Source organism: Narcine bancroftii, chromosome 1, assembly GCF_036971445.1.
Source record: "Narcine bancroftii isolate sNarBan1 chromosome 1, sNarBan1.hap1, whole genome shotgun sequence".
In the NCBI taxonomy this organism is placed as follows: Eukaryota; Metazoa; Chordata; class Chondrichthyes; order Torpediniformes; family Narcinidae; genus Narcine; species Narcine bancroftii.
Genome location: NC_091469.1, coordinates 164,039,079 through 164,064,922, shown reverse-complemented (window position 1 = coordinate 164,064,922; position 25,844 = coordinate 164,039,079). Strand labels below are relative to the sequence as shown.

Here is a 25,844-nt window from a genome sequence, read left to right as displayed (position 1 = left end):
AACTGCTCCAACCTTCGTGTCATCCACTGACCCATCCTCCCGCCTCTTATCCAGGTAATTTATAAAAATCACAAAGAGCAGGGGTCCCAGAACAGAACCCTGTGGCCCCTCCACTAGTCACTGACCTCCAGGCAAAATACTTTCCTTCCACTACTACTCTCTGCTTTCTTCCTACAAATCAATTATTTATCCACACAGACAAAGTTCCACTGATCCTGTGCCTCATGACTTTCTGGATGAGTCTCTCATGGGGGACCTTGTCAAATGCCTTATTAGAATCCATGTCGACCACATCTACCACCTAACCTCATCAATTTATTTTGTTACCTCCTCAAAAAGCTCAATTAGATTCATGAGGCATGACCTTCCCTTCACAAAGCCCTGCTGACTATCCTTGAGTAGACTGGACTTCTCCAAATGCTCATAGATCCATCCTAAAGAATCCTTTCCAACAGTTTGCGTGCCTCTGACTTAAGACTCACTGGTGTGTAATTCCCAGGATTCTCCCTATTATCTTTTTTCAACAAGGGTTACATTTACCACTCTCCAATCCTCCAGCACCTCCCCTGCGGCCACAGAGGACTCAAAGATTGTAGCTACTGCCCCAATGATCTCTTCCCTCACTTCCCACAGCATCCTGGTGTACATCGTGACCAGCCCTGGGGACTTTGCAATCTTAATTTTTTAAAGAAGATCCAACACTTCCTTAATCTCCACATTGTCCAGCACACAGGCCTGTTCTAGTCTAACCTCAACCTGATCAATATTCTCATGAATATTGAAGCAAAATATTCATTTATGACCTCCTAACCTCTTCCACCTCCAGGCACATGTTCCCTCCTTTATCATTTCATCCTTCTGTCTTCACATACACATAGAACATCTTGGAGTTCTCCTTTTTCCTACATGCCAAGGACTTCTCATGCCCATTTTGAGCTCTCCTAAGTCCTTTCTTATGCTCCTTCCTGGCTACCATATACTTCTCTTGAGCCCTTCCTGTTTTCTGCTTCCTAAATCTAATGTATACTTCCTTCTTCCTCTTCAATAGCTATCTCACCTGTTTTGTCAACCATGGTTCCCTTTTCCTACCATCTTTTCCTTGTCCCAGTGGGACAAACCTATCCTGAACCCAGCACAAGTGGTCCCTAAACTTCCTCCACATTCGTTCTGTGCTTTCACTCTCGCTAGTTCCTGACTCATCCCATCATAATGATCCCTTCCCCAATTAAACATTTTCCCATTTTGTCTGCTCTTATCCATTTCCATATCCATGCTAAAGCTCAGCGAGTTGTGGTCATTCTCACCAAAATGCACCCCCCCCCCGCCCTCCCCCACCGAGAGGTCCGCTACCTGACCAGGTTCATTCCCCAGATCCAGATCCAGATCCAGTGTGGCCTCTCCTCTCGTTGGCCGGTCCACAGACTGTGTCAGGAATCCTTGTACACACCTGACAAATTCAGCCCCGTCCATCCCGCTTGCAGTCAGGAGGTGCCAGTCAATACTAGGGAAGTGGAAATCACCCATAACTACAACCCAGTCCTGAGGGCTATTTGGGGGCTTATAGATGACGGAGCCATTTGGGGGCTTATAGATGACATGGAGCCAACTTCCACCCACACTGACTCAGTGGACACTCCCTCTGCAGGGCCCTCCCTTTCTACAGCTGTGATGCTATCCCTTCCCATCCCCCTCCTTATTTCCCATCCTATTCCCTTTAAAACCCCTAAACCCCAGTACCTGCATCAGCCAATCCTGCCCTTTTTCAAGCCAATTCTCTGTAATTGCCACATCGTGGTTCCACGTACTGATCCAGCTCTAAGTTCATCCCCTTTATTCCTAATACTCCTCGCATTGAAATAGATACATTTCCAACCCTCTAACTGTCTCCCTTTATGTTTTATCCCCTGCCTGTCCTTCGTCACCAACTCAGAATACACAGCATCGTGCTTTTAAACTTATACCCTAATCTCTGCCCTCACATTCTGATTCCCACCTCCCTGCCAAACTAGTTTAAACCCTCCCCAACAGCTCCTGCCCACCAGGATATTGGTCCCTTTCCAGTTCAGGTGCAGCCTGTCCTGTTTGTACAGGTCAGACATTCCCCAGAAGAGACCCCAATGATCCACAAACCTGAAACCTTGCTCCTGCACCATCTCTTCAGCCACACGTTCATCTGCCACAACTTCCTGTTCCTACCCTCTCTGGTGTGTGTCTCAGGCAGCAATCCAAAAATTACCACCCTTGAGGTCTTCCTTTTAACTTCTTTCCTAACTCCCTATGTTCCTTCTTCAGGCCTCATCCGAACTATCTATGTCATTGGTTCCCACGTGGATCACAATATCTGGCTGCTCTCCCTCCTCCTCCAGCATGCTGTGATCAGAGACAACCCTGACCCTGGCACCTGGGAGGCAACATACCATCCAGGAGCCTCGATCTCATTCACAAAACCTGCTATCAACTCACCTAACCAACGAGTCCCAAATCACCTTAGTTCTCCTCTTCTCCCCCTTCCTATTGAGCTGAGGGGCAGCCTCTGCTCCAGAGACATGACCACCACAACTTGTCCCTGGTAGATCCTTCCCCCCTACAGTATCGAAAACAATTTACTTATTGTTGAGGGGAACAGCACAATTCAGATTTAAGGACAACTCTCGGATAAAATCCTCTCGTTCTACCTGCTTACTATAGAGCCTTATGGAACCTAGAACAATCATCCACCTGTGAGGTTGTGCCGACCTATGTAAACCTACTCCACATCAACATAACCCATTCCAACCTCACATCAATAGCCCTCTATTTTTCTTTACATCCATGTGCCTGTCTGTCTTTTGAATCCCCTATTGTACCAGCCTCCACCACCACTGCTGGCTATGCATTCCAGGCACCCACCACTCTCTGACTTAAAAAAAAAAATTAGTCTTGAACTTTCCTCCACTCATCTTTTACAGATGTCCTCAGATATTAGGTGTTGTCCCAGGAAAAAAGCGCTGCCTGTCCACCCTATCTATGTCTCTCAGCATCTTGTTGACCTCTATTAAGTCTCCACTCATCCTTCTTTGCACCAAAGAAAAAAGTCCCAGCTCTGCTAACCTTGCCTCTAAAGATTTATTCTCCAATCCAGGCAACATCCTAGTGAATCTCCTCTGCCCCTCTACATAGCTTCCACATCCCTCCTGAAATGAGGTGGCCAGAACTGAACACAATTCCCTGTGTGGTCTCACCAGAGATTTTTTAAAATATTTTATTTATTTAATTTTGAACCACAGTATAAATTGCATCACATAAAATTATAAAAATTCCATGTATATATAAAAAAGAAAAAAGGAAAGAGCCTCCCTCCCCTCCCCTTACTAAAACCCTTAAGCAAAGCCCTGACGCAAGCTTCACTACTCGATCATTCTCAGGGTTCTCCCTCTTACCTTTAATAAGGGGACTACATTTCCATTCTCTAATCCTCCGGTCAATATCTTGTGCCAGGGAGAATGAAAAGATCATTTCCAATGCCCCAGCACCTCTTCCCTTGCTTCCTCTACTAACCTGGGCTATAATCTATCTGGTCCCAGAGGCATCTATCTGAATGTTCTTAAGAAGACCCAGCACTTCCTTAATTTCCAGCACACAAGCTTGTTCTATACTGACCTCATACTCGCTGGTGAACACTGAAGCAAAGTATTCATTGAGGACCTCCCCCATTTCCAGACGTTTCCCACTTTATGGGTCCTATCCCCACTTTCGCCATCCTTCTGGTCGTCATGTACATGTAGAACACTGGAGGGGTTTCCTTATTCCTAATTGCCAAGGGCTTCTCATGTCCCCTTCTCGTTCTCCTGTTGTTTCTAAAGTCCTTTTCTAGTTGCATGTTATTTTTTAATGTATTTTAAATTTTTATGATTTAGTCATGCAGTGTGGTGACAGGCCCTACCAGCCCACCAGCCCATGCCACCCAATTACTGCAATTAACCTACAACCCCCTTACGTTTTTGAAGGATGGGAGGAAACCCTTGCACATACGGGGAGAATGTACAACCTCCTTACTGACAGCTCCAGATTCAAACTCTGGTCACTGGTGCTATAATTACCATTGCTCTGACTGTTATATAATCGGGCTGTCCTTCCTGACTATTGCTTCCAAAACCTTGTGTATGCTTCCGTCTTCCTTTTGATTAGCTGTCACATCTCTCATCAACCATGGCTCCTTTACTTGGCCATCTTTTCCCTGTCACTTGAGACAACCCTGTCCCAGACCCCGTGCAAGTGGTCCTGAAACATCATTAACATTTTTACTTTGCATTTCCCTTGTCACTGTGTGGATGGTCGCTGCAAAGCATCAGACCAGAAGTCAATACAAAGGATCATCAATACGGCCGAGAAGATCACAGGGGTCTCCCTTTCCTATATTAGAATACCACAGCACAGAAACAACCCTCTTCAGCTCTTCCAGCCTGCAACAAACCAATTTTTTTTTGCATTGTCCCACTGACCTGCATCCAGTCCGTAGCCCCTCCAGCCCCCTCCCATCCATGGACCTGTCCAAATTCTTCTTGAATGTCAAAATTGAGCCCACATACACCACCTTGGCTGGAAACTCGTTCCACACTCCCACAACTCTCTGAAGAAGTTCCCCCTAAACTTTTCCCCTTTCACCCTTAACCCATGCCCTCTGATTTGTTTCTTACCTACCCTCAGTGGAAAAATCTGACCTACATTTACTCTTGTCTACCCCCGCTCATAATTTTAAACACGTCTATTTCTTGGTTTGTCCTTCCAAAATGCAACACCTCACACTTGTCTGCATTAAATTCCACTGGCCATTTTCCAGCTGGTCCAGATCCCTCTGCAAACTTTGAAAACCTTCTTCACTGTCCACAAGGTCTCCAATCTTAGTGTCATCTGCAAACTTGCTGATCCAGTTTCCCACACAATGGTCCCAGCACCGATCCCTGAGGCACATCACTAGTCACAGACCTCCAATCTGAGAAGCATCATCCACCACTACTCTCTGGCTTCTCCAGTCCAACTATTGTCGAATCCATTTTTCTACCATGAATACCTAGTGTCTGAATCTTCCTGACTAACCTCCCATGTGGGACCTTGTCAAAGGCCTTACTAAAGTTCATGTAGACAACATCCAGAGCCTTTCCTTCATCAACTTTCCTAGTAATCTCCTCGAAAAACTCCACGTTTGGTTAAACACGACCTACCACACAAAAAACAGTGGATTTCCCTTCACATTGTTGCCAAAGCCACTTCACGTCTTCTTTTAACCTCTCTGATTTCTTTCTTGAGGTTTTTTTGCATTTTTTAGACTCCTCAAGTACTTCATTTGCTCCGTGTTACCGATACTTGTTATACCTCTCTCTCTTCTAAACCGAATCCCCAAAATACCTTGAAAACCAAGGTTCCCTCTGCCTTTAAACTTGCCTTTGATCTTGACATGAGAATAATTTTAATTAAATTATATCCAAGGCCCAGACCTATCCTTCTCCATAATTAGCATGAAACTAATGGCATTATGATCACTGGACCCAAAATGTTCACCTCACCTGTCCTGTCTCGTTCCCTAATAGGAGATCCAGTATTGCATTTGCTCTAGTTGGTGCATTTATATATTTATTTAGAAACTTTCCGGAACACATATGACAAACTCCAAGCCATCCAGCCCTTTTACAGGATGGGATTCCCAGTCAATATATGGAAAGTTAAAATCCCCGACGATCACACCCTTATGTTTCCTGCAACTGTCTGCTATCTCTGTACAGATTTGCTCCTCCAATTTTCACTGACTATTGGACGGTCTATAATACAACCCCATGAGTGTGGTCATACCTTTTCTGTTCCTCAGCACCACCCATTTGGCTTCAGTAGACGAGCCCTCTGGTCTATCCTGCCTAAGCACAACTGGATACTTTCCCTGATGAGCAATGCCACTCCTCCCCCTTTCATTCCCCCTCCCCCCCCCCTACCGTTCTATTGCATCAGCCCAGAACATAGAGCTGCCAGTCCTTCCCCTCCTGCAACCGCGTTTCACTAATGGCCACAATGTCATAATTCCATATGCTCGTCCATGCTCTAAGCTCGTCTGCCTTTCCTACAACACACCTTGCATTGAAATAGATGCCCCTGAGAACATTACACCATGTACAACCCGTTGACTCTAACGGTGCCTGCAATTTTCACGTCATCTTTTCCCTCCTCCAATCCTCTATCTGCTCTGGCCCTCTGGTTCCCAACCCCTGCAAATCTAAATTAAACCCACCAGGGCAGCACTAGCAAACCTTCCCACAAGGATATTAGTCCCCATCCAGTTCAGATGCAAACTGTCCCATTGGAACAGGTCCCACCTTCCCTGGAAGAGCCCAATGATCCATGAAATCTGAAGCCTTCCCTCCTGCACCATGTCTTTATCCACGTGTTGAGCTGCATTATCCTCCTATTTCTAACCTCACTAGAATGTGGCGTGAGCAGCAATCCAGAGATCACTACACTTGAGGTCCTGTCCTCCAACCTAGCACCTAACCCCCTGAAATCTAGGTGCAGGACCTCTTCACCCTTCCTACCCACATTGGTACCTACATGGACCACGACATCTGACTGCTCACCCTCCCTCCTGAATGATGTAAACTCGATCTGAGATATCTCAGATCCTGGCACCAGGGAGGCAATGTATTATCCGGGATATTTGATCTCCTCCACAGAATCTTTTATCTGTCTCCCTAACTATAGAAACCAATATCACTACAGCTCACCTCTTCTCCTCCCTTCCCTCCTTAATCACAACCAGACGCCGTGCCAGAGACCTGATCTCCGTGGCTTGTCCCTGGTAGGTTCCCCCCCACCCCCAAAAAAAACAGTATCCAAAATAGTTCAATTGTTATTGAGGGGAACACCCACAGGGGTGCCCTGCACTGCCGGCCTGTTCCATTTCCTTCTCCTGTCTGTCACTCATCTCCCCTCCTCCTGCCTCCCAGATGTGATGTTGTCCCTGTAACTCCTATTATTCCCCTCTGCCTCCCGAATGATCCGGAGTTCATCCAACTCCAGCTCCAATTCCTGAACTCGGCTTGTCAGGAGCTGCAGCTGGATGCACGTCTTGCAGATGAAGCCATCATGGACACTGTCAGCTTCTCTGATGACCCACATTCTGGAAGAGGAGCCTTTCCCTGCCTGGGCTGCCATTCCCACTGTCTATGACTAGAGGAACAAACTATATATTTCAAAAACCTACTTTTACCTGTGCCTACCTGCTGAATCCTTTTTGTTCCTCGAATAGGGTGACCCTTTCTTACTTAAACTCCTACTATCCCTTGCCTCTTGCATATTCTTGCTGAATGAACCCCTTTGAGCCAAAAGCTTCCCACTCTGGCTCAGCCCACTCCGAAGATGACCACTCCATGATGACACTCAATAACTCCTCACTTGTCAAGAAGGTGCAACAGCGACTGCACTTCCTGAGAAGATTGAAGTGGGCAAGGCCACCAGCCACCATCCTGTCAACCTTCTACAGGAGCTCTATCGAGAGCATCCTCGACGGCTGGGTACGGTTGCTGCAGAGAAATGGATTGGAGGTCAATCTACAGGACCATAAGAGTGACAGAGAGGATCACTGGAGTCTCCCTCTCCCCCATCAACATGATCTATTGAGATTGTTGTCCGAAGAGGGTATGCAAAATCATTGAGGACCCCTTCAACACCACACGCTGCATCTTTCAGCTGCTTCCATCGAGGAAGAGATACAGGAGGATCAGAGCCAGCACCACCAGGCTGAGAACAGCTTCTTCCCACAAGCGCTGAGAACTGTGAACAACCAAAGGAACTGCTCGCACTGACCCTCCGAGACTCATGTTCAAGAAACAATATTTTTTTATTTGTATACAGTAATACTTATCTTGTATATTTATTATTTGTCTGACTGTGTGTTATGTCTGATTGTGTGTCTGCGTGTTTTTGCACTGAGGACCGGAGAATGGGGTTCTGTCAGATTGTACTAGTACAATCAGACGACAATAAACTTGACTTACCGGGATTGTGTAAATAGGACTCAAAGAATTACTGAGGACCCTTTCCATCCACTGTAGTATCATAGGTGAAAGGTAGAGGAGCATCAAAATCAGACTGCCAAGCTGGGGAATAGCTGTGAGATTGATGAACTGTATCCTGTAAATCCAAAGTGTTTTAATTTATACCTTTGTGTATGTTTGTGATTACTATCTGCGCTGTATTGTGTGTGTGCATGTTTTGTCAGGTTGAACATGTACAGTTAGATGGTAGTAAACTTGAACTTGAGAATATCTGATCCCAATTTATTGGCCAAAGTTCTGACCTGATCTTTCACTTTCCCCTTTTGTCCCCACCTGTCCTTTTCCAAAGTGATGCAAATTCTCAGGGAGTTGTGCTCACTTTCACCGAAATAAACTCCTGTTGAGAGTTCTGTCACCTGATCAGGTTCATTACCAGTGTTATCTAAGCCAGAGACCTGACTACCCTGGCTTGACCCTGGAATGTTATCCCCCACAACACCACTTCCCTCCTCACATGCTGAGAATCTCCACTTCTCCTGCACCTCTCAGCTTCCTCTCTCAGTCCTAATCTACCTCAACTATGTCCTCATTGACTTGTCTTGCCTGCAGGGTCTCTGAGTGGCCCCACCTCCGCCAGAGAGCCGAGTGATGTATCTCCGAATGACAAGAAGCAAGGCTTATCTGGTTCCTTACTTCAGAAAGGTATGGTTGGAGTTCCTTGCATGGTGTGTTAATTCAAATGTGGCTGGGCTTGGAACTATCAGTTGCTGGTTAGCCTTCACGATAAATAGTGAGACAGTGGCAGGAGAGCACACCAACGGCTGGACCCATCAACTACTCCACCAGCCTATCTGTGGGGGAGAGTGGGTGTTGGGGGAGAGTGGGTGTTGGGGGAGAGTGGGTGTTGGGGGAGAGTGGGTGTTGGGGGAGAGTGGGTGTTGGGGGAGAGTGGGTGTTGGGGGAGAGTGGGTGTTGGGGGAGAGTGGGTGTTGGGGGAGAGTGGGTGTTGGGGGAGAGTGGGTGTTGGGGGAGAGTGGGTGTTGGGGGAGAGTGGGTGTTGGGGGAGAGTGGGTGTTGGGGGAGAGTGTCTGTGGGTAGTGTGGGTGATGGGGAGAGTGTCCTTGGGAGAGTGGATGATGAGAGAATATGTCAATGGGAGAGAGTGGATGATGCGGGTGAGTAGGTGGATAGGGGAGAGTGTCCGTAGAGAAAGTGGGTGATTGGGGAATGTGTCGATGGGGAGAATGGGTGATGGGGGAGATGTCCCCAGGAGTTTCTATCGTACTCTGACTTTCTCCTCCCAGCAGATTCTGTGAGCAGACTGAGCTCAGCAAAGGGTCAGAGCAAGAAGAAACCAAGCACATCACCTGGTGACAGGAAGCAATCCAAGTCAGGTCAGACCTCACTGCTTTGGTCTTGTGTTATATGCTCAAGCTGTGAGGTACATGAGGAGGGGGATTGCATTTTTGAGGAGGGAGGGTATCCTACAGTGTTTGGACTTGGTATTCCAGGGAACTCATCCACTGACGCTTTGTGGGTGGAACTATGGAACAGAAGAATGGGCAAAGGGGGTTGAGCTAGGCGGTAACAAAAACACAAATGCTGGATGAACACAACAGGTCTCGCAGCGTCCATAGGGGGGACAGATACCGTACATAACCAGTGTTTTGGGACTGAGCCCTTCCTCAGGGTATGAGTGAAAAGGAGGCAGGTGCCTGAATGAAAAGGAGAACTCAGCAGGTCAAACAGTGACTTTTATCTAGCAGAGATTGTGATGCGCTGTGGTGCAGAAAACAAACACAAAACACAGGAAAGACCACTATAGGCTTTAATCCACTAAAACTCTATACACCAGTTGTAGTATCTTGTTGGCTCCATGTGTCTGACTGGCCCGGGAGGGGCTGGCTCAAGTCTATATACTGGATTAGCGATTGACAGCTAGCCAGATGGAATCAGCCTCCCAGATTGTCTATCTGCAGGTACAGAGGTTGTCCCCTGTAGAAGACTGGTGGGAACACGGTCCAGTGTCGTGGTCGTATCATCACACAGATAAAGATACGTAGTCAACGTTTCAGACTTGAGCTCTTCAAAGTTTGGAAAAATATGGCCAGGCACCCGAACAAGATGGTGGGGATGGAGAGGGGTAGGGGGAGGAGCACGGCCCCACAGGCAGGATGGAGTACAGCAGCAAGTAGGGGGAGGGAGGGAAGGGGGTGGAGAGCTGGATGGAAGGAGAGAGAGGGATTTACTCCCTCCTGTTTGACCTGCTGAGTTTCTTCAGCATTTTCAGTGTTTTTGCCTGAATTAAAGGGCTGGGGAGAAGGGCTGAATGGGTTAGGGAAGGAGTACATTGGTTGTGCATAGGAGGAAGAGGGGAAAGATGAGAATTGTTGGGGGGTGGGTGTTTTGGCTCTGAAAGCAGAACTCGGGGAAAGGAGTCAGAGGGAGAAGGGAAGCAAAAAGGAGACATGGGAAAAGATGGGATGTTGGCTGACGGAAACCAGAGAAATCGACATTAATGCTGTCCAGTTGAAGGGTGGCCAGTCAGAAGACGAGGGGCTGTTCCTCCAATTTACAGGTGGTCTCAGTCTGGCAGTGCATGAGGAGACCTTGGGCAAACATGTCAGCAAGGGAATGGGATGGGGAATTGAAATGGGTGGTCACTGGGAGATCCAGGGTATTGCGGTGGACAGAGACAAGGTGCTCTATGAAGCGATCTCCCAGTCTGCGCCTAGTCTCACAAGTGTTGCTTTCCTTGGATGGTCGGTTTGGGGCCCTGAATGGTGATCAGGGAGGAGGTGTGGGCACAAGTAGAGCATCTCCTGCATTCACGCAGGTAGGTGCCGGGGGTGCGATTGGTGGGGAGGGAGGTGGACAAGAGAGTCATGGAGGGAGTGGTCCCTGTGGAAGGTGAAGAGGAGAGGAGAAGGGAAGACATATTGGGGGTTTCCGTTGTTCACATGAATTAGAGGAGTAAGTAAGTTGGGAGATTGAAGATAGCTGCAAGGGGTGTATCAGGAAATCCCCTCTAATTGACTGGGACCACCATAGTATGAATGATAGGGTGGGCTTTCAGCTTTGCAATTGGGAAGTTCTCTCAAGCAATATGTGGATAACCTGAATAGCACGTCAGCGCCTCTACTTCCTCAGGAGTTTGTAGAGATTCGGCATGGCATTGGAAACCCTGGCAAATTTCTACAGATGTGTGGTGGAAAGTGTGTGAACTGGCTGGATCGTGGTCGGCTTTGGGGACACCAATAGCTAAGGTGGTGAATGTGGGGTCCACTTTAACATTTAAGAGGAATTTGGACAGGTACATGGATGGGGTATTGAGAACTATAGACTAGGTGCAGATCAGTGGGACTAAGCAAATAAAAATGAATCAGCACTGACTAGAAGGGCCGAAGAGGCTTGTTTTTTTTCTGTAATGTTCTATGGCTCTATGAAAGAGGTATCAGTGCCACAAGACACGTACCACCAGGTTCAGGAACAGCTGCTACCCCTCCACCATCATCCTCCTCAACGACAAACTCAATCTGGGACCTTGAGTATTGTGGGTAGTTTTGGTCTCTGAATCCGAAGAAGGACATCCTTGTGATTGATGGGGTGCAGTGAAAGGTCACCAGACTGATCCTTGGGACCACAGGACTGACGGATGTAGAAAGAACGGATAGACTAGGGTTACACTCACTGGGATTCAGGAGAATGAGAGGGGATCTCATTGAGGCATCAAACTCTTGTCAGAACTAGACAGGTGAGATGCAGGAAGAATGTTCCAGATGTTGGAGAAGTCCACGACAAGGGGTCACAGTCCAAGGAGAAGGGGGAGGTCATTCAGGACTGAGGTGAGGAGGATCTTCTTCACTCAGAGAATTGTGAACCTGTGGAACCCCGTGCCGCATAACGTTGCTGAGGCTGGTTCATTAGATATTCACAAGGGAGGGGTTGTGGCCCTTGTGGCTAAAGGGATCGGGGTGTGTGGAGAGAAAACAGGGATAATAGACTGGGGTCCTATGGTCATTCATGGTCATGTTGAATGGGGGAGCAGGCTTGAGGGGCTGAACGGCCTGCTGGTTTTTATGTTTCTACATGTCATAGAAACATAGAAACATAGAAGATAGGAGCAGGAGTAGGTCATTCGACCCTTCGAGCCTGCTCCGCCATTCAACGAGATCATGGCTGATCTAAAAGTTCAGTACCCCGTCCCCGCCTTCTCTCCATAACCTTTAATACCCTTATACTGAAGAAATAGATCTAATTCCCTCTTAAACATATTTAATGAACCTGCCTCTACTGTTCTCTGTGGCAATGAATTCCACAGATTCACCACCCTTTGGGTCAAGAAATTCCTCCTCATCTCGGTCCTAAATGGTTTGCCTATTATCCTCAAACCATGGCCCCGGGTTCTGGGTTTTCCCATCCTTGGAAACATCCCATCTGTATCCATTCTGTCCAGTCCTGCCAGAATTTTATATGTCTCTATGAGATCCCCTCTCAATCTTCTAAACTCCAGCGAGTACAATCCCAATTTGCGCAATCTTTCCTCATAAGTCATTCCTGCCATTCCAGGTATCAGCCTGGTGAATCGCCTAAAGGAAGCAGGGGCCAGCAGGCAATCAGTCTAAAGGAAGCATGTAATGAAACTGGAAAAGGTGCAAAAGAGTTATGAGAATGGTGACCTTGAGATCAGGTGACACTGACTAAGTTGAGTGACACCTTCAAGACATGTAGACTGGTACATGGTTAGGAAAGATTTGGAGAGAACACAGGCAAATGGTTCTCACTCAGGGAGGCACCTTGGTTAGCATGGGTGAGCTGGGCTCACGCTGTGTACTCTCTGGGCTCCCCATCAATGTGGTGATTCCCCTGGCCCTGTCTTTATCTCAGACATGGCTGTAGGCTGCCACATGACAGACAGGATGCTGGGGAACAGCACAGCGCCCACTGAGGACTGGCCCACAAACCCCTGAAGTTACAGAAACTTGTTTTCATCATATTAAACCATGTTTCTGTGGCTGCTGGGTGGAGGCAGGAGGAGTGGGGAGGGTGGAAAGTGGTGGGAGATTTAAAGGAGGAGAGTAGAGGGAGGGTGGATGCAAGAGTGGGGATGGAGGGAAGTTGAAGGGAGGAAAGGAGTGTGGAGGGAGAGTAAAGAGAGGGAGGTTGGAAGGAGGGAAGGAAAGAGGAGGGTGGAGAATGTAGGAGGGCTGGGAGAGGAGGAGATGTCTGATTGCCTGCTGGCCCCTGCAGATGCTACATGTAGGGTGTGAGAGGATTTGGGAGGGAGCAGGTACCTGGTCCCATGGACTGGGACGAAACAACACTCTTCACCTTCTGTTTCAGGGGTTGCCAAGGAAAAGAAAGGGAAATCTGAAGCACAACTGTCCGAGATCGCCAGTGAACCAGAGGACAGCCAGCCCCCCGCTCCAAAACCCGGCTCCAACCAGTGGGTTTATGTGGATGAGCCAGTGCCCCAGGTAACCATGGGAAATAGTACCCTCTCGTTCTTCTATGCACACAGTGCGAATGCTGGATGACCAGAGGAAATGCTCACACTAACCATCCGAGAGGTTCCTATTTACTAAACAGTATTCTTCATTTGTCTGTATGGAGAACCATAGAACTATTGTCTTGACTTCAAGTGGCAGAAGGCAGGGAGAAAGACCAGAAGGTATAGGAGCAGAAATAGGGTGGCCCGGTTGGCGTAGCGGTTAGTGCAACACCGTTGCAATGCCAGCAATTGGGACCGGGATTCGAAACCTGCACTGTCTTTAAGGAGTTGGTACATTCTTCCCATGTCTGTGTGGGTTTTCCCCGGGGGCTCCTCCCATTGTTCAAAACATACCGGGGTTGTAGGTTAATTGGGTGTCATTGGATGGCGCGGGCTCATGGGCTGAAATGGCCTGTTTCCGTGCTGTATGTCTAATTTTTAAAAAAAATTAAAATTGGCCAATCACCCCACCGAGTCTGTCCTACCATTCAGTCGTGAGCTGATCCATTCTCCCACTCAGCCCCACTGCCTGGACTTCTCCCCATAACCTTTGATGCCCTGGCTAATCAAGAACCTGTCTATCTCTGTCTTAAATCTTCCTAAGGGCAGAGGGTAAGAGTAAATTTCTGCACGGCCATCACCGTGTTTCAAGTGTGAGGGGAACAGGAAGGTGCTGTCCCTGATGGTGTTGAATCCTCGGCTCATTCCACTCTGTTTCAGGAGGTGGCCACATACCTGGCTCGTTACTGGGACAGCATAGTGGAGACGTACACTGGCACCATCCACAGGGTGATGCGGGAGCTGCGCAGCGAGCGGGATCGTGTCATCCAGGACCTGCATGCATTCCGGTGAGAACCACTTCCCTGGCTGTGCCGATCTTGGAACGGGAACCAATATTCCAAGAGATTGCTGGCAGGGAAGGTGATGGAGGGGTGCACTGTGTGATCGAAAGGGCTGTGCAGACTGGAGTACATGGCCTCTGGTGTACAGAACGTTGGGCTGGGACAAGCCCCTTCCCTCTCCCGGCAGTACAGGAGATGGGGAGTGGTCAATGAGGCAACATGGGGGTGTACAGGACCCCACAGTGTCACACGCATATACACACACACACACACACACACACACACACACACACACACACACACACACAGTCTCTCTCTCTCTCTCACTCACTGCAGGAGCTGGCAATGGGATATAAAAGTTTTGAGAACTGTGAATAGAGTGGACAGTTAGAGACTGTCCCAATGTGGAAGGGTCAATGTCAGAGGTGTATGTGAGGTAAGAGGGGAGTCTTGACAGGAGGTGTTATGGAGTCCAGAGGACCCCAAAACCCAGCAGGAATAGATATGCACCATGACAAAGGGTCACTTGAACAAAAGTTCCTTTTAATTATTTTTGCACATGAAAACAGAATCAAACTTCAACTTATTGCTATCAACTTATTTAACCTACTTAACCCCCCTCTAATTCTAAGTGCACATGTGTGTAATGTGTATATAAGTGTAGAAATGTTCTTTGGATCACAGTCCAATCTCACTGGTTGCAAGCAATTCTTGTTCTGTGCACAGAAGTTAGCATTAATAAAGTTCACCAGGCTTTGGTGCTTAACAGGCAAATGGTTACCACTCAGGAGGGCTCTTGCTGGTTTTCAGAGAGAGATTCCTTTTTGTTCCAGGACATCCACACCTGATTCCTGTTTAATCAGTCTTGCTGACGAAACTTGCCCCCTTCAGGGTTCTCCAGATGATCCTCTTTCTTTCAGGTCACCTTTCAGACGGTCAGTCTTCTCCTTTGACCAGGCAGTCTTCCAAAGTTTGCTAGCTTGTCCCTCTGGAACTGAAGCCTCTGACTCTCCTCTCTCTCGCTCCCTCCCTCTCTGGGAGCAAAGTTGTTCTCCTCTGCCTGCAAAGATCACATGCTCTCCCAGACAAGCTGTATGCTGAATGTTGCTACTTTGTTGTCTTTTGCAAAATAGCACTCTGCAAAAATTCTGTGTTTTAAAATGTTTGTGTGCAACCTGCTCTAACAATCATCCCAAACCACCTCTAAATACACTGTCACAGTGTCCACAATGAGTGGTGGGTGCCTGGAGCAGACGGTCATGGAGGTGGTGACGAGATGATCAGGCAGACACCGGGCCAGGCTGGGAGGGAGGGATGTGGACCAGCTGCAGGCAGGTGGGGTGGGTTAGCGCACATGCCCAATGAGCCAAAGGGCCTGCTCTGCTCTACGTTGTGGACACGAGGTGGTCGGGAGTGACCTGTGGAATTCCTGGCTCTGCAGAAGGGATTTCCAGGAGTATGTGGAAACGCGGCCAGACCACAAGCAGGAGTTTGTGTCACAGTGGCAAGATGACTACAACTCCATCAGCGACAAGCTGCGAGCAGACCAGGATGTCCAGGCTGAGCTACTGCTGCGGCTGTATGTGAGTGTGGACCCCCCACCTACCCCCAACCCTCCTCCCCTAGCTACCCCCTCCCCATCCCCCGCCCCTCCCTGTGTATGTGAGGGTGGACACCCCACACCATGGGATCCCCCTCTCCCTTTCCCACTTCCCTGACCCTCTCCCTTCTCCTATCCCTGTCCCCTACCCCTCCCCTTCCCCTATCCCACTCTCCTGCCCCTCCCCTATCCCTCTCCCTTACCCCTTCCCCATCCCACTCCCCTGCACCTCCCCCTTTCACTATCCCTCTCCCCTACCCCTCCCCCTTCCCCTATCTCACTCTCCTGGCCCTCCCCTTCCCCTATCCTTCTCCCTTACCCCTTCCCCATCCCACTCCCCTGCCCCTCCCCCTTCCACTATCACACTCCCCTACCCTTCCCCCTTCCCTATCTAACTCGCCTTTCCTGCCCCTCTCTCTTCCCTTATCACACTCCCCTGCCCCTCTCCCTTCCCCTATTCCCACCCCTACCTCTCCCCCTTCCCCTATCCCACTTCCCTACCCCTCCCTCTTCCCTTATCCCATTCCCCTGCCCTGTGTATGTAATTGTGGACAATATCCCTTAACCCCTCCACTACCCCTTTACCTTTACCTCTATGTGAGTGTGGATACAACCCCACCAGTATGGACACTGCCCACCATGGGACACTGCCTCCTTCTCTCCCTACACCTCCTCTCCCTCCCCTCAACATAGGGATCCCATCTCCCTCGCACTACCATTTCCACCTCATCCTGCCTCCTCCCCCCTCTCTACCCTAATCACCCTCTCCCCTACCCTTTTCCCCCAGCTCTCTCTTCTTATTCACCCCTCCCCCCCGTGGATGTGAAAGCCTCCACCCTCACTCTGTGAGTATGAGAGTTACCTCTTGGGTTGCAATGGGGAGGTGTCCTGTTTTTGGATGGGGGGGAAATAGGTTCAGATGAACCTTGGGGAGGAGTCCGATCTTGAGGAGGGGTCTGGATGGGCCTGGGGGAGGGGTCTGGATGGGCCTATGGGGAGGGGTCTGGTTGGGACTTGGGGAGGGTTTCAGACAGGTCTGGAGGAGGGTTTCAGACAGGTCTGGGGGAGGGTTTTGGACAGGGTGAGGGGTCTGGACTGAGTGAGGGTGTGGTATGGATGAAAGGTCTGGAGGGGTCTGGGGTGAGGAGCCCAGTCTGGGTGAGGGGTCCGATCTGGGTGAGGGGTCCGATCTGGGTGAGGGGTCTGATCTGCTTGGGGGGTCTGGTCTGGGTGAGAGGTCTGGTCTGGGAGAGAGGTTCTGGTCTGGAGGAGGGTTCCGGTCTGGGTGAGGGGTCCAGTCTGGGGGTGGGGTCTGGTCTGGGTGAGGAGTTTGGTCTGGGGAAGGGGTCCAGTCTGGGTGAGGGGACCGGTCTGGGTGAGGGGACCGGTCTGGGTGAGGGGTTCGGTCTGGGGGAGGAGTCCAGTCTGGGTGAGGGGACCAGTCTGGGAGAGAGGTCCGGTCTAGAGGAGGGTTCCGGTCTGGGAGAGGTCTGTTCTAGAGGAGGGTTCCGGTCTGGGAGAGGTCTGTTCTAGAGGAGGGTTCCGGTCTGGGTGAGGAGTCTGGTCTGGGGGAGGGGTCTGGTCCGGTGGAGGCATTTTGATGGGTTTAGGTGAAGGGGTGGGGTGGAAGTGACACCTGGTGTGTGTGCAGAGCCTGCGGGAATGTCTGTGGGACATCGCGGACCAGCGGAAGGAGGAGGCCGAACGAGAGCGTCTCCGTGTGATGGGTAGCGGATGGCTGCAGGACCACCTTGGAATTCTCCTCAACCTCTACACCACCCTGATGCAGGTACCATCCCTGTCCTGGTCCCTGAGACCCCCCACTACCCACATTCTCCTCTGGTCCCCCCCACGAACCACACTCCTCTTGGTTCCACCTACTTCCCCCATTCTCCCCTGGTCCCATCACTGCCCATACATCCCCCCACACCCCTCAGACCTTGACACCCCCACTCACACCAGTTCCATATCCCCCTACACCAACTCACCCCTCTTTCCCCCACCCCCTGATCCCCACACTCCCCCCCCCACCCAGTCACCCCACCACATTCCTCCCCAGTCCCACCACTCCCCCAACTCCGCCCACTCCCCTTCCAGTCCCCCCACACTCCCTCAGTCATCCCCATGCCCCCACTCCCACTCCCTGAGACCTACATCATCTTTCAATTTCCATATTTCCCCCCCCCCCCACCCCGGACACTGAGTTAGGCCCACAGCTTCTCCGTGACTTCTACACCGCTGCCCTCACAGTGTGCCCCTCCCTCAGTGTGAACCCCCCCCCCCTCACCACTGATCCTACAGCGTTACTCCACTCCCCTTCCCCAGAAATTCCCCAGGCAGGCTGGTGTAGTCCGGGTACCGTGTACGATCACTTGAGAGGGAAGGAGTTGAGTGGTGTTCAGGGAGTTTCCAGTGCAGGTCAACATTGCTGGCTGAGGTGTTAGGCATTATTCTCAATGTCATGCTGATCAATATCAGGTCGAGGTGGATCGATTCCAGGATACATCCCGATTCCTGCAGGATTACTACAAAGGAATGGAAGGGGAGATCCCATTGGAAGACATCACGGGGTTTGCACGGATCCCATTGGTTAACGTGGCTGATGTACAACTACCCTCCTCAACAAGTCAGGAACAAAACAGGTATGTGTTTGTTAAAGCCATAAGACATAGGCTCACAGCCTTCTCCCTATAACCTGGCTAATCCAGAACCTATCAATCTCTGCCTTAAATACACCCAGTGACCCGGCCTTCACAAACGCCAGGGCAACAAATTCCACAGATTCACCACCCTCTGGGTGAAGAAATTCCTCCCCATCTCTGTTCTAAATGGACGCCCTTCAGTCATGTAGTTGTGCCCTCTTGTTTGAGATTCTCCCATCGTGGGAAACAACCTTTCTATATCCACTCTGTCCATGCTTTTCAACATTCAAAATGTTTCAGTGAGATCCACCCCCTCATTCTCCTAAATTCCAACGGGTACAGGCCAAGAGCTGTCAAACGTCCCTCATACAATAATCGCTTCATTTCCGGAATTATCCTTGAGAATCTTCTCTGAACTCTCTCCACCGTCAGCACATCTTTTCTCAAATGAAGAGCCCAACACTGCTCACAATATCCTATGTGAGGCCTCACCAGGGCCTTATAAAGCCTCAACATCACATCCCTGCTCTTGTGCCCTATCCACCCTTCTGAGACGTTGTGGTCCTATTCATGGAGGCAAAATAAACAAAACGCCGGCGTTACCAGAACTGCTGTAACAGCAGCATTGCCACTGGTGTGGATCCATGGAGAAGAGACACAATGCCCCTGTGGGGTCCAACCGCCCAGTCCATCTGCTGTCAACTCAACTCAGGCTTCAAACAGCCCATTAAAGGAGCCAATAGGGTGGCTTTATTTAAAATCCCATGACCACGAGGTCTGGGACCTAGTTGGTGGTGCCTACGATCGGCAGCGGCCATGAGGGGTTGCAGACTCCGGGGAAGCAGAGGACTTGAGCAGGGCACCTGAGCAGGGCACCAGAAAACTGGGAGAAACCCCCCCCCCACCTGCCTGAGAAGAGATAGCCCATGGGACGGTGACCACAATGGCAGACCAGTGAGGGGTTCTGGGCTGAAGGACCCACAGACGGTGGGCTGTTGGCAACTTGAGGCGAGGAACTCATGGAGGCTATGGGCTATTGGAGACTGCAGGCAAGGGACTCGCACTAGTCGTCGGACTGCTGGAGACTGGCCGGAGACTGGCTGAAGGGGTACCAGGTATCGGAACCAGGATGTGAGAGGGTACTGAGGGCACTGAAGGGTTGCCGATCGTTTGGACTGGACTCTGTGTAGCTGCAAGGGCTGCAGGAGCGCTGGAGACGAATCCACGGACACTCGGTGACTCTGAGGCGACTCTTTTGCTTCTCTTTCTCTGACTCTAAGAGGCAATTCAGGCAACTTCTGCCGATGGCGAATCTGTCTGCCTTACAGCAGAAAAAAAAGGAAATTTTGTGTAATATGACACTGTTTTATTACATGGCAATAATTTGCATTTTGAATCATGAATCATTCATTCCCCTTGACTGCCTCCTTCTTGAATTGGTGAAGGTTCTCCCTCTGCTGGCGGGGAAGGTGTTCATCTTCGTCCGCGAAGCCAAGCCAAAGAAGAATACATTCACGGCAGGACAACCTGTCGCCAGTGTCTGAGGGTTATTGATGCATTATTGGAGGGACACAGCAAGTCCACCTCTGTCTCCAAAGCCAATTTCAGCTCCAGTTTGCCCTGGGTCCCATGTCCTCTGCTTGTATCTCACCTCCCCTCAGTGGAAAAAGCCTATCTACATTTACTCTGTCTGTCCCCTGCATAATTTTAAATACCTCTATAAAATCTCCCCTCGTTCTTCTACGCTCCCGGGAATAAAGTCCTAACCTGTTGAACCTTTCCCTGTAACTCAGACCCTGAAGTCCAGGCAACATCCTAGTAAATATCTGCACTCTTTCCATCTTATTGATATCTTTCTTGTAGGTCGGTGACCAAAACTGCACACAATCCTCCAAATTTGTCATCTCCAATGTCTTGTACAACTTTACCATAACATCCCAACTCCTGGACTCAATACTTTGATCTATAAAGGCCAATATGGCAAAAGCTCTCCTTACAACCCTATCCACCTGTGACGCCACTTTCAGGGAATTATATACCTGTATTCCCAGATCCCTCTGTTCTACCGCACTTCTCAGTGCCTGACCATTCACTGTGTACGTCCTTTCTTGGTTTGTCCTTCCAAAATACAACACCTCACACTTGTCTACATTAAATTCTATCTGCCATTTTCCAGCCCATTTTTCCAGCTGGTCCAGATCCCTCTGCAACCTTTGAAAACCTTCTTCACTGCACACAACGTCTCCAATCTTAGTGTCACCTGCAAACTTGCTGATCCAGTTTAACACATTATCATCCAGATCATTGATATAGATGACAAACAATGGTCCCAGCACCGATCCCTGAGGCATCTCTAGTCACAGGCCTCCAGCCTGAGAAGCATCATCAACCACTACTCTCTAGCTTCTTTTGTCTAGCAAATGTCAAAACCAGTTCACTACTTCACCATGAATACCTAATGTCTGAACCTTCCTGACTAACCTCCCATGTGGGACCTTGTCAAACGCCTTACTAAAGTCCACATGGACAACATCCACAGCCTTTCCTTCATCAACTTTCCTGGTAACCTCCTCAAAAAATTCTGCAAGATTGGTTAAACATTGCCTTCCACGCACAAAGCCATGTTTATTTTTGAATATTTTATAACTGTTCAAACTCAAACAATATGGACAATCTATAATAATAAAAACACACTGCATTTTCCAATTATATACAAGCTTCACCATCGAGTCTAATTTTCCCACCCCTTCCCCCACCTTGTCCCCTCCCTTATCCCAATTAATATATTCAGAGATAAAATTAAATAGACAATTACCCTGAAAAGAGACAGCAGCAATAAGTTAGTGCTTGTCCACTGTTCCTGTAGCATTTTACAGAGTCTCTTTACCTTCCAGACATATTAGGGATATAAAACACAACAATTACATATAAAAAAAATTCTTACAAGAAAGTAAAATCAAACTAAAAAAAAAAAAGCAGCTGTAATTGTAGGATTCGTTGGAACCCCACCACCGGCCTCCAGGTCTTATACTTTTCGTGTCTCAACCTGATTAAGATGGACCCCCCTCCCCCCCCAAGGAGCCGGTAGACAGGAATGGACAGAGCGACAAAGCACAAGGAACCGCACTATATCATTGCCCCTATATAACGCAGGCACAGTTGTCATTTTTTTGATGTTGTTTTGCCTACTCTAGTTTTCCATTATATCCATCTTCTGAGCTAACAGCTCCTGTGACTCTTTAACTCTTTTGTCACTTTCTTCCAATTTTCTTCTTAAGTCATTCATTTCCATTTCTACAGCCATTTCTTGTTCTTCCAATCTTTTCCCTATTTCTGTCATGACCAGCTCTAATCTATTCACTTTTTCTTCTGTACTTTTCATTTCACTAAATTCTAATGTCAACCATTCTTTTAATGGTCTAATTTGTTCTTGAAATGATTTTTATCTATATACTGTCCATCTATTTTATCTTCTATTCCTCATCTATCCCTTCCCTCCCTCACACCCAAAACCTTCCATTTTTCTTCTATCCATGTCTGTGAGTCTTTTGAATTTTCCTATTTTTAAGGATGTGATGTTGAGACTTTATCAGGCTTCACTTTGATTACAGAGCGCACATTTGGGGCTCCTTATTTATTTAAGAAAGGATGTGCAAGCATTGGAGAGGGTTCAGAAATTATTCACAAGAATGATTCCTGCAATGAAGGGATCACCATATGAGGAATGTTTGGCGCCACTTGGATTGGATCCTTGGAGTTCAGAAGAATGAAGTGGGGAACTCATTGAAACATTTTAAATGTTGAAAGGCCTGGAGAGAGAAGATGTAGAAAGGCTGTTTCCCAGGATGGGAGAGTCCAGGACAAGAGGGCCCAACTTCAGGATTGAAGGGCACCCATTTAGAACAGAGATGGGGAGGAATTTATTCAGCCAGAGAGAGCAGACCTCCGGAATTTGCTACCACAGGGGTCTGTGGAGGCCAGGTCTTTGGGTGTGTTTAAGGCAGAGACTGATAGGTATCTGAATAGTATAGGGATTATAGGCTATGGGGAGAAGGCAGGGGAGTGAGGCTAAGTGGGAGAATGGATCAGCACATGAAGGAATGGCAGGACAAACTTGATGGGCTGAATGGCTTACCTACATTTAAAATATTATATTTAATTTTTTTTAAATGTAGAGGTTGAGCACACTAACAGGCCCTTTCAGCCCACCAGCCTGTGCCACCCAATTATACCACATCGACCAACAACCCCTGGTATGTTTTGAATGGTGGGAGGAAACTGGAGGCCATCAGGAAAAACCCACGCAACTCCTTACAGACAGTGTGGGATTCGAACCCCAGACCCAGTTGTTGACGCTGTAACAGCATTGCGTTAACTACTTCACCAACCGTGCTGCTCATCCTTCTACACTCAGAACAGTGTAAGAGAGAACAAGGGGTGAGAAGGGAAGGTAGGGAGAGGTGTCTGTGAGTATCAAGGGCATATCTCTGATATGGGGAAGCCAAATGTTTAAAGGGGACAGTAAGATTAAGGTGCATTATACCTCTGTGTCTGGATAAGGAGAGGCTTACAGCAGGAAGGAGGGACCTGTCCAGCAAGTGGTACTAAAAAGGGAAATAAAGTAAAGCAGAGCTCACTGTGGCATGTGCGTGTTCACTAATGTTCTCTGTGGTGTGCTGTCATTGGGGGCTGGGGTAGGGCTGGGTACTATTTCAACTCGGTGTCTACCACTGTCGACAGTGCTCCTGGATCATCGCAGCATGGTGGACAGAGAGAACTGAGGATCAGCGTTCCCAGCAGCAAGGGGTCCGAGGAACAGGAGAGTGAGGAGGAAGGCGGCCTGGAGATAAGACCGTGCAGGTCAGTGCAGCAGCTCCAGAGTTGCTGGTACCCTGGGGTGGGGTGGGGGGAGAGGGGAGGGAGCCAGTCTCCACCCATGCACCTGATATATTTGCACACGCACACACCTCCCCCACCCCCTAATCCTCCAACCAGTATCATCATAAAAGGGAGCAGAAATAGGCCATTCAGCCCATCAAGTTTTCCACCATTAAACCATGATCAGATCCATTTTCCCACTCAGCCCCACTGCCTGGCTTTCTCCCCATAACCTTTGATGCCCTGGCTAATCAAGAACCTGTCAATCTCTGCCTTAAATACATCCAACGACCTGGTTTCCACAACCACCTGTGGAAACAAATTCCACAGATTCATCGCCCTCTGAAGAGATTCCTCCACATCTCGGTTCTAAATGGATGCCCTTCAATCTTGAAGTTGTGCCCTCTTGTCCTAGACTCTCCCACCATGGGAAACAACCTTTCTACATCTACTCTGTCCATAACTTCCAACATTCAAAATGTTTAAATGAGATCCCCCCTCATTTTCCGAAATCCCAACAAGTACAGGCCAAGAGCCGTCAAATGCTCCTCATATGATAACCCTTTCATTCCCGGAATCATCCTTGAGAATCTCCTCTGAACCCTCTCCAATGTCAGCACATCCTTTCTTACATGAGGAGCCCAAAACTGCTCACAATCCTCCACATGAGGCCTCACCAGGGCCTTATAAAGCCTCAACATCACATCCCTGCTTTTAGATTCTATTCCTCTCTGTTTCCACCCTGGTCTCTCCAGTCCCAAACCAGTCATTCATGTAGTGTGCACAACCCAGCTCATGGACCAGGCCTCCTGTCCATAGAACATTACAGCACAGAAACAGTTCCATTCATGAGAAGCATCCACCACTACTCTCTGGCTTCTCCCATCCAGCCATTGTCAGATCCAGTTCACTACTTCACCATGAATACCTAGTGTTGAACCTCCCATGTGGGACCTTGTCAAAGGCTTTACTAAAGTTGTCTACAACATCCAAGAATGTTCCTGCCCGCTATTGTTATTCATGAGGCTGATTTCACCCATCGAACAAACGGCGGGAACTCCAACTCTATAAAAGGAGCCTTTCCAGCCTCAATAAGTCTCAGAGTTTAACCTCCCACACTGCAAGTGTGTGTGTTTCTTTGTAGCAGTTGGCTACAAATATCTCTTTCCCTCTGATGGACACTGAAGACGGGCCGAGCTCCTCCAGCATTTCATTGTTTTTACCACAATCACAACATCTGCAGACCAACATGTTTCACTCTCTTCTGACAGACCCACTTCCAATCTAAGCACAATTCTCCTCAGAACGGCCTTGTTGTGTACATTCCTGGTACAGTCACGTGGCCACCCATTTCAGTTCCCCATCCTATTCCCTTGCCGACGTGTCTGTCCATGGTCTCATGCACTGCCAGACTGAGACCACCCGCAAATTGGTGGAATATCACATCTTCCGACTGGATCCCCTCCAACTGGGTAGCATTAACATCGACCTCTCTAGCTTTAAAACCACCCTGCCACTCACTTCTTCCCTGTCACCTTCCCTCAGCGCTCTCTCTCTCTCTCTCTCTCTCTCTCTCTCTCTCTCTCTCTCACCCCCCCCCCCCCTTTCCCTGTCTCCTTTTGCACAGACATGATAAATTCTCACCTCTCCCCTTATCATATCTAATGAGCACATTTTGTGGGTCTGGATCCCTCCACCAGTTGGCACTACCTGAATTCTGAGACTTTCTGAGATTTCCTGTTTCTGGCTTGTTCCTTAAAGAAGGGCTGAGGCCCGAAATTTCTGTGATATATCTTTGCTCTTTATGAACGCTGAAAAGACTAGCTGCAGCATTTTGGTGTGTTTTTACTCCAATCACAGTGTCTGCAGACTTTAGTGTTTCACCCACATTCCTAGTACAGGTCTCTAGTCTCCTGACAGTATATGCCTCCTTACGCAGTACAATCCCACAGTGCATCCTTCCATCAGTGATATAATACTGCTCTCCAAGCCTGTTCCACACTGACACGGTGTTTTCAAAGCCAGAATATTTCTCTCAAAGCCTTGCCCTCAGCATTTGGTTCTGATGTCAATATAACTCCCCACCACACCATTCCCCCTCTCCCACCCCGGTGAAGCTATTGCTGTCCCTTGGTGTTAATTCCAGTTTGTGACATTGGTTTTCCCCAGGGTTCCCCTTGTGCCTTATCGAGTCCCCTCATCCACCTTGGCGGTGAAGGACAAAGGCAGGTCACCAGTCAAGGTGACTGGGAGGACCAAGGAGGAGGTTGTGGCAGACGCACCACCCATCAATGTCGATGAATATCTCATCTTCGAGGCCTATCACACAGCAACCTCAACTCTCTCAAACTTGGTAAGTTCTTGGTGTTGAAC

The 25,844-nt window shown here is 48.8% G+C and overlaps 1 protein-coding gene across 4 annotated transcripts in view; it reads left to right on the top strand.

Moving 5' to 3' along the window:
• The window catches only part of spef2 (sperm flagellar 2), a 167,971-nt gene that overhangs the window by 58,173 nt on the left and 83,954 nt on the right, over nt 1-25,844 (top strand). For 3 of the 4 annotated variants that reach the window (XM_069884246.1, XM_069884239.1, XM_069884265.1), the window contains exons 9-17: nt 8,628-8,720; nt 9,323-9,412; nt 13,362-13,495; nt 14,230-14,357; nt 15,793-15,934; nt 17,603-17,740; nt 18,430-18,593; nt 23,334-23,453; nt 25,641-25,824. In XM_069884246.1, coding sequence (XP_069740347.1) covers nt 8,628-8,720; nt 9,323-9,412; nt 13,362-13,495; nt 14,230-14,357; nt 15,793-15,934; nt 17,603-17,740; nt 18,430-18,593; nt 23,334-23,453; nt 25,641-25,824 — 1,193 coding nt within the window. The remainder of the gene's footprint in view (nt 1-8,627; nt 8,721-9,322; nt 9,413-13,361; nt 13,496-14,229; nt 14,358-15,792; nt 15,935-17,602; nt 17,741-18,429; nt 18,594-23,333; nt 23,454-25,640; nt 25,825-25,844) is intronic. The other variant, XM_069884256.1, reaches the window with a different exon arrangement.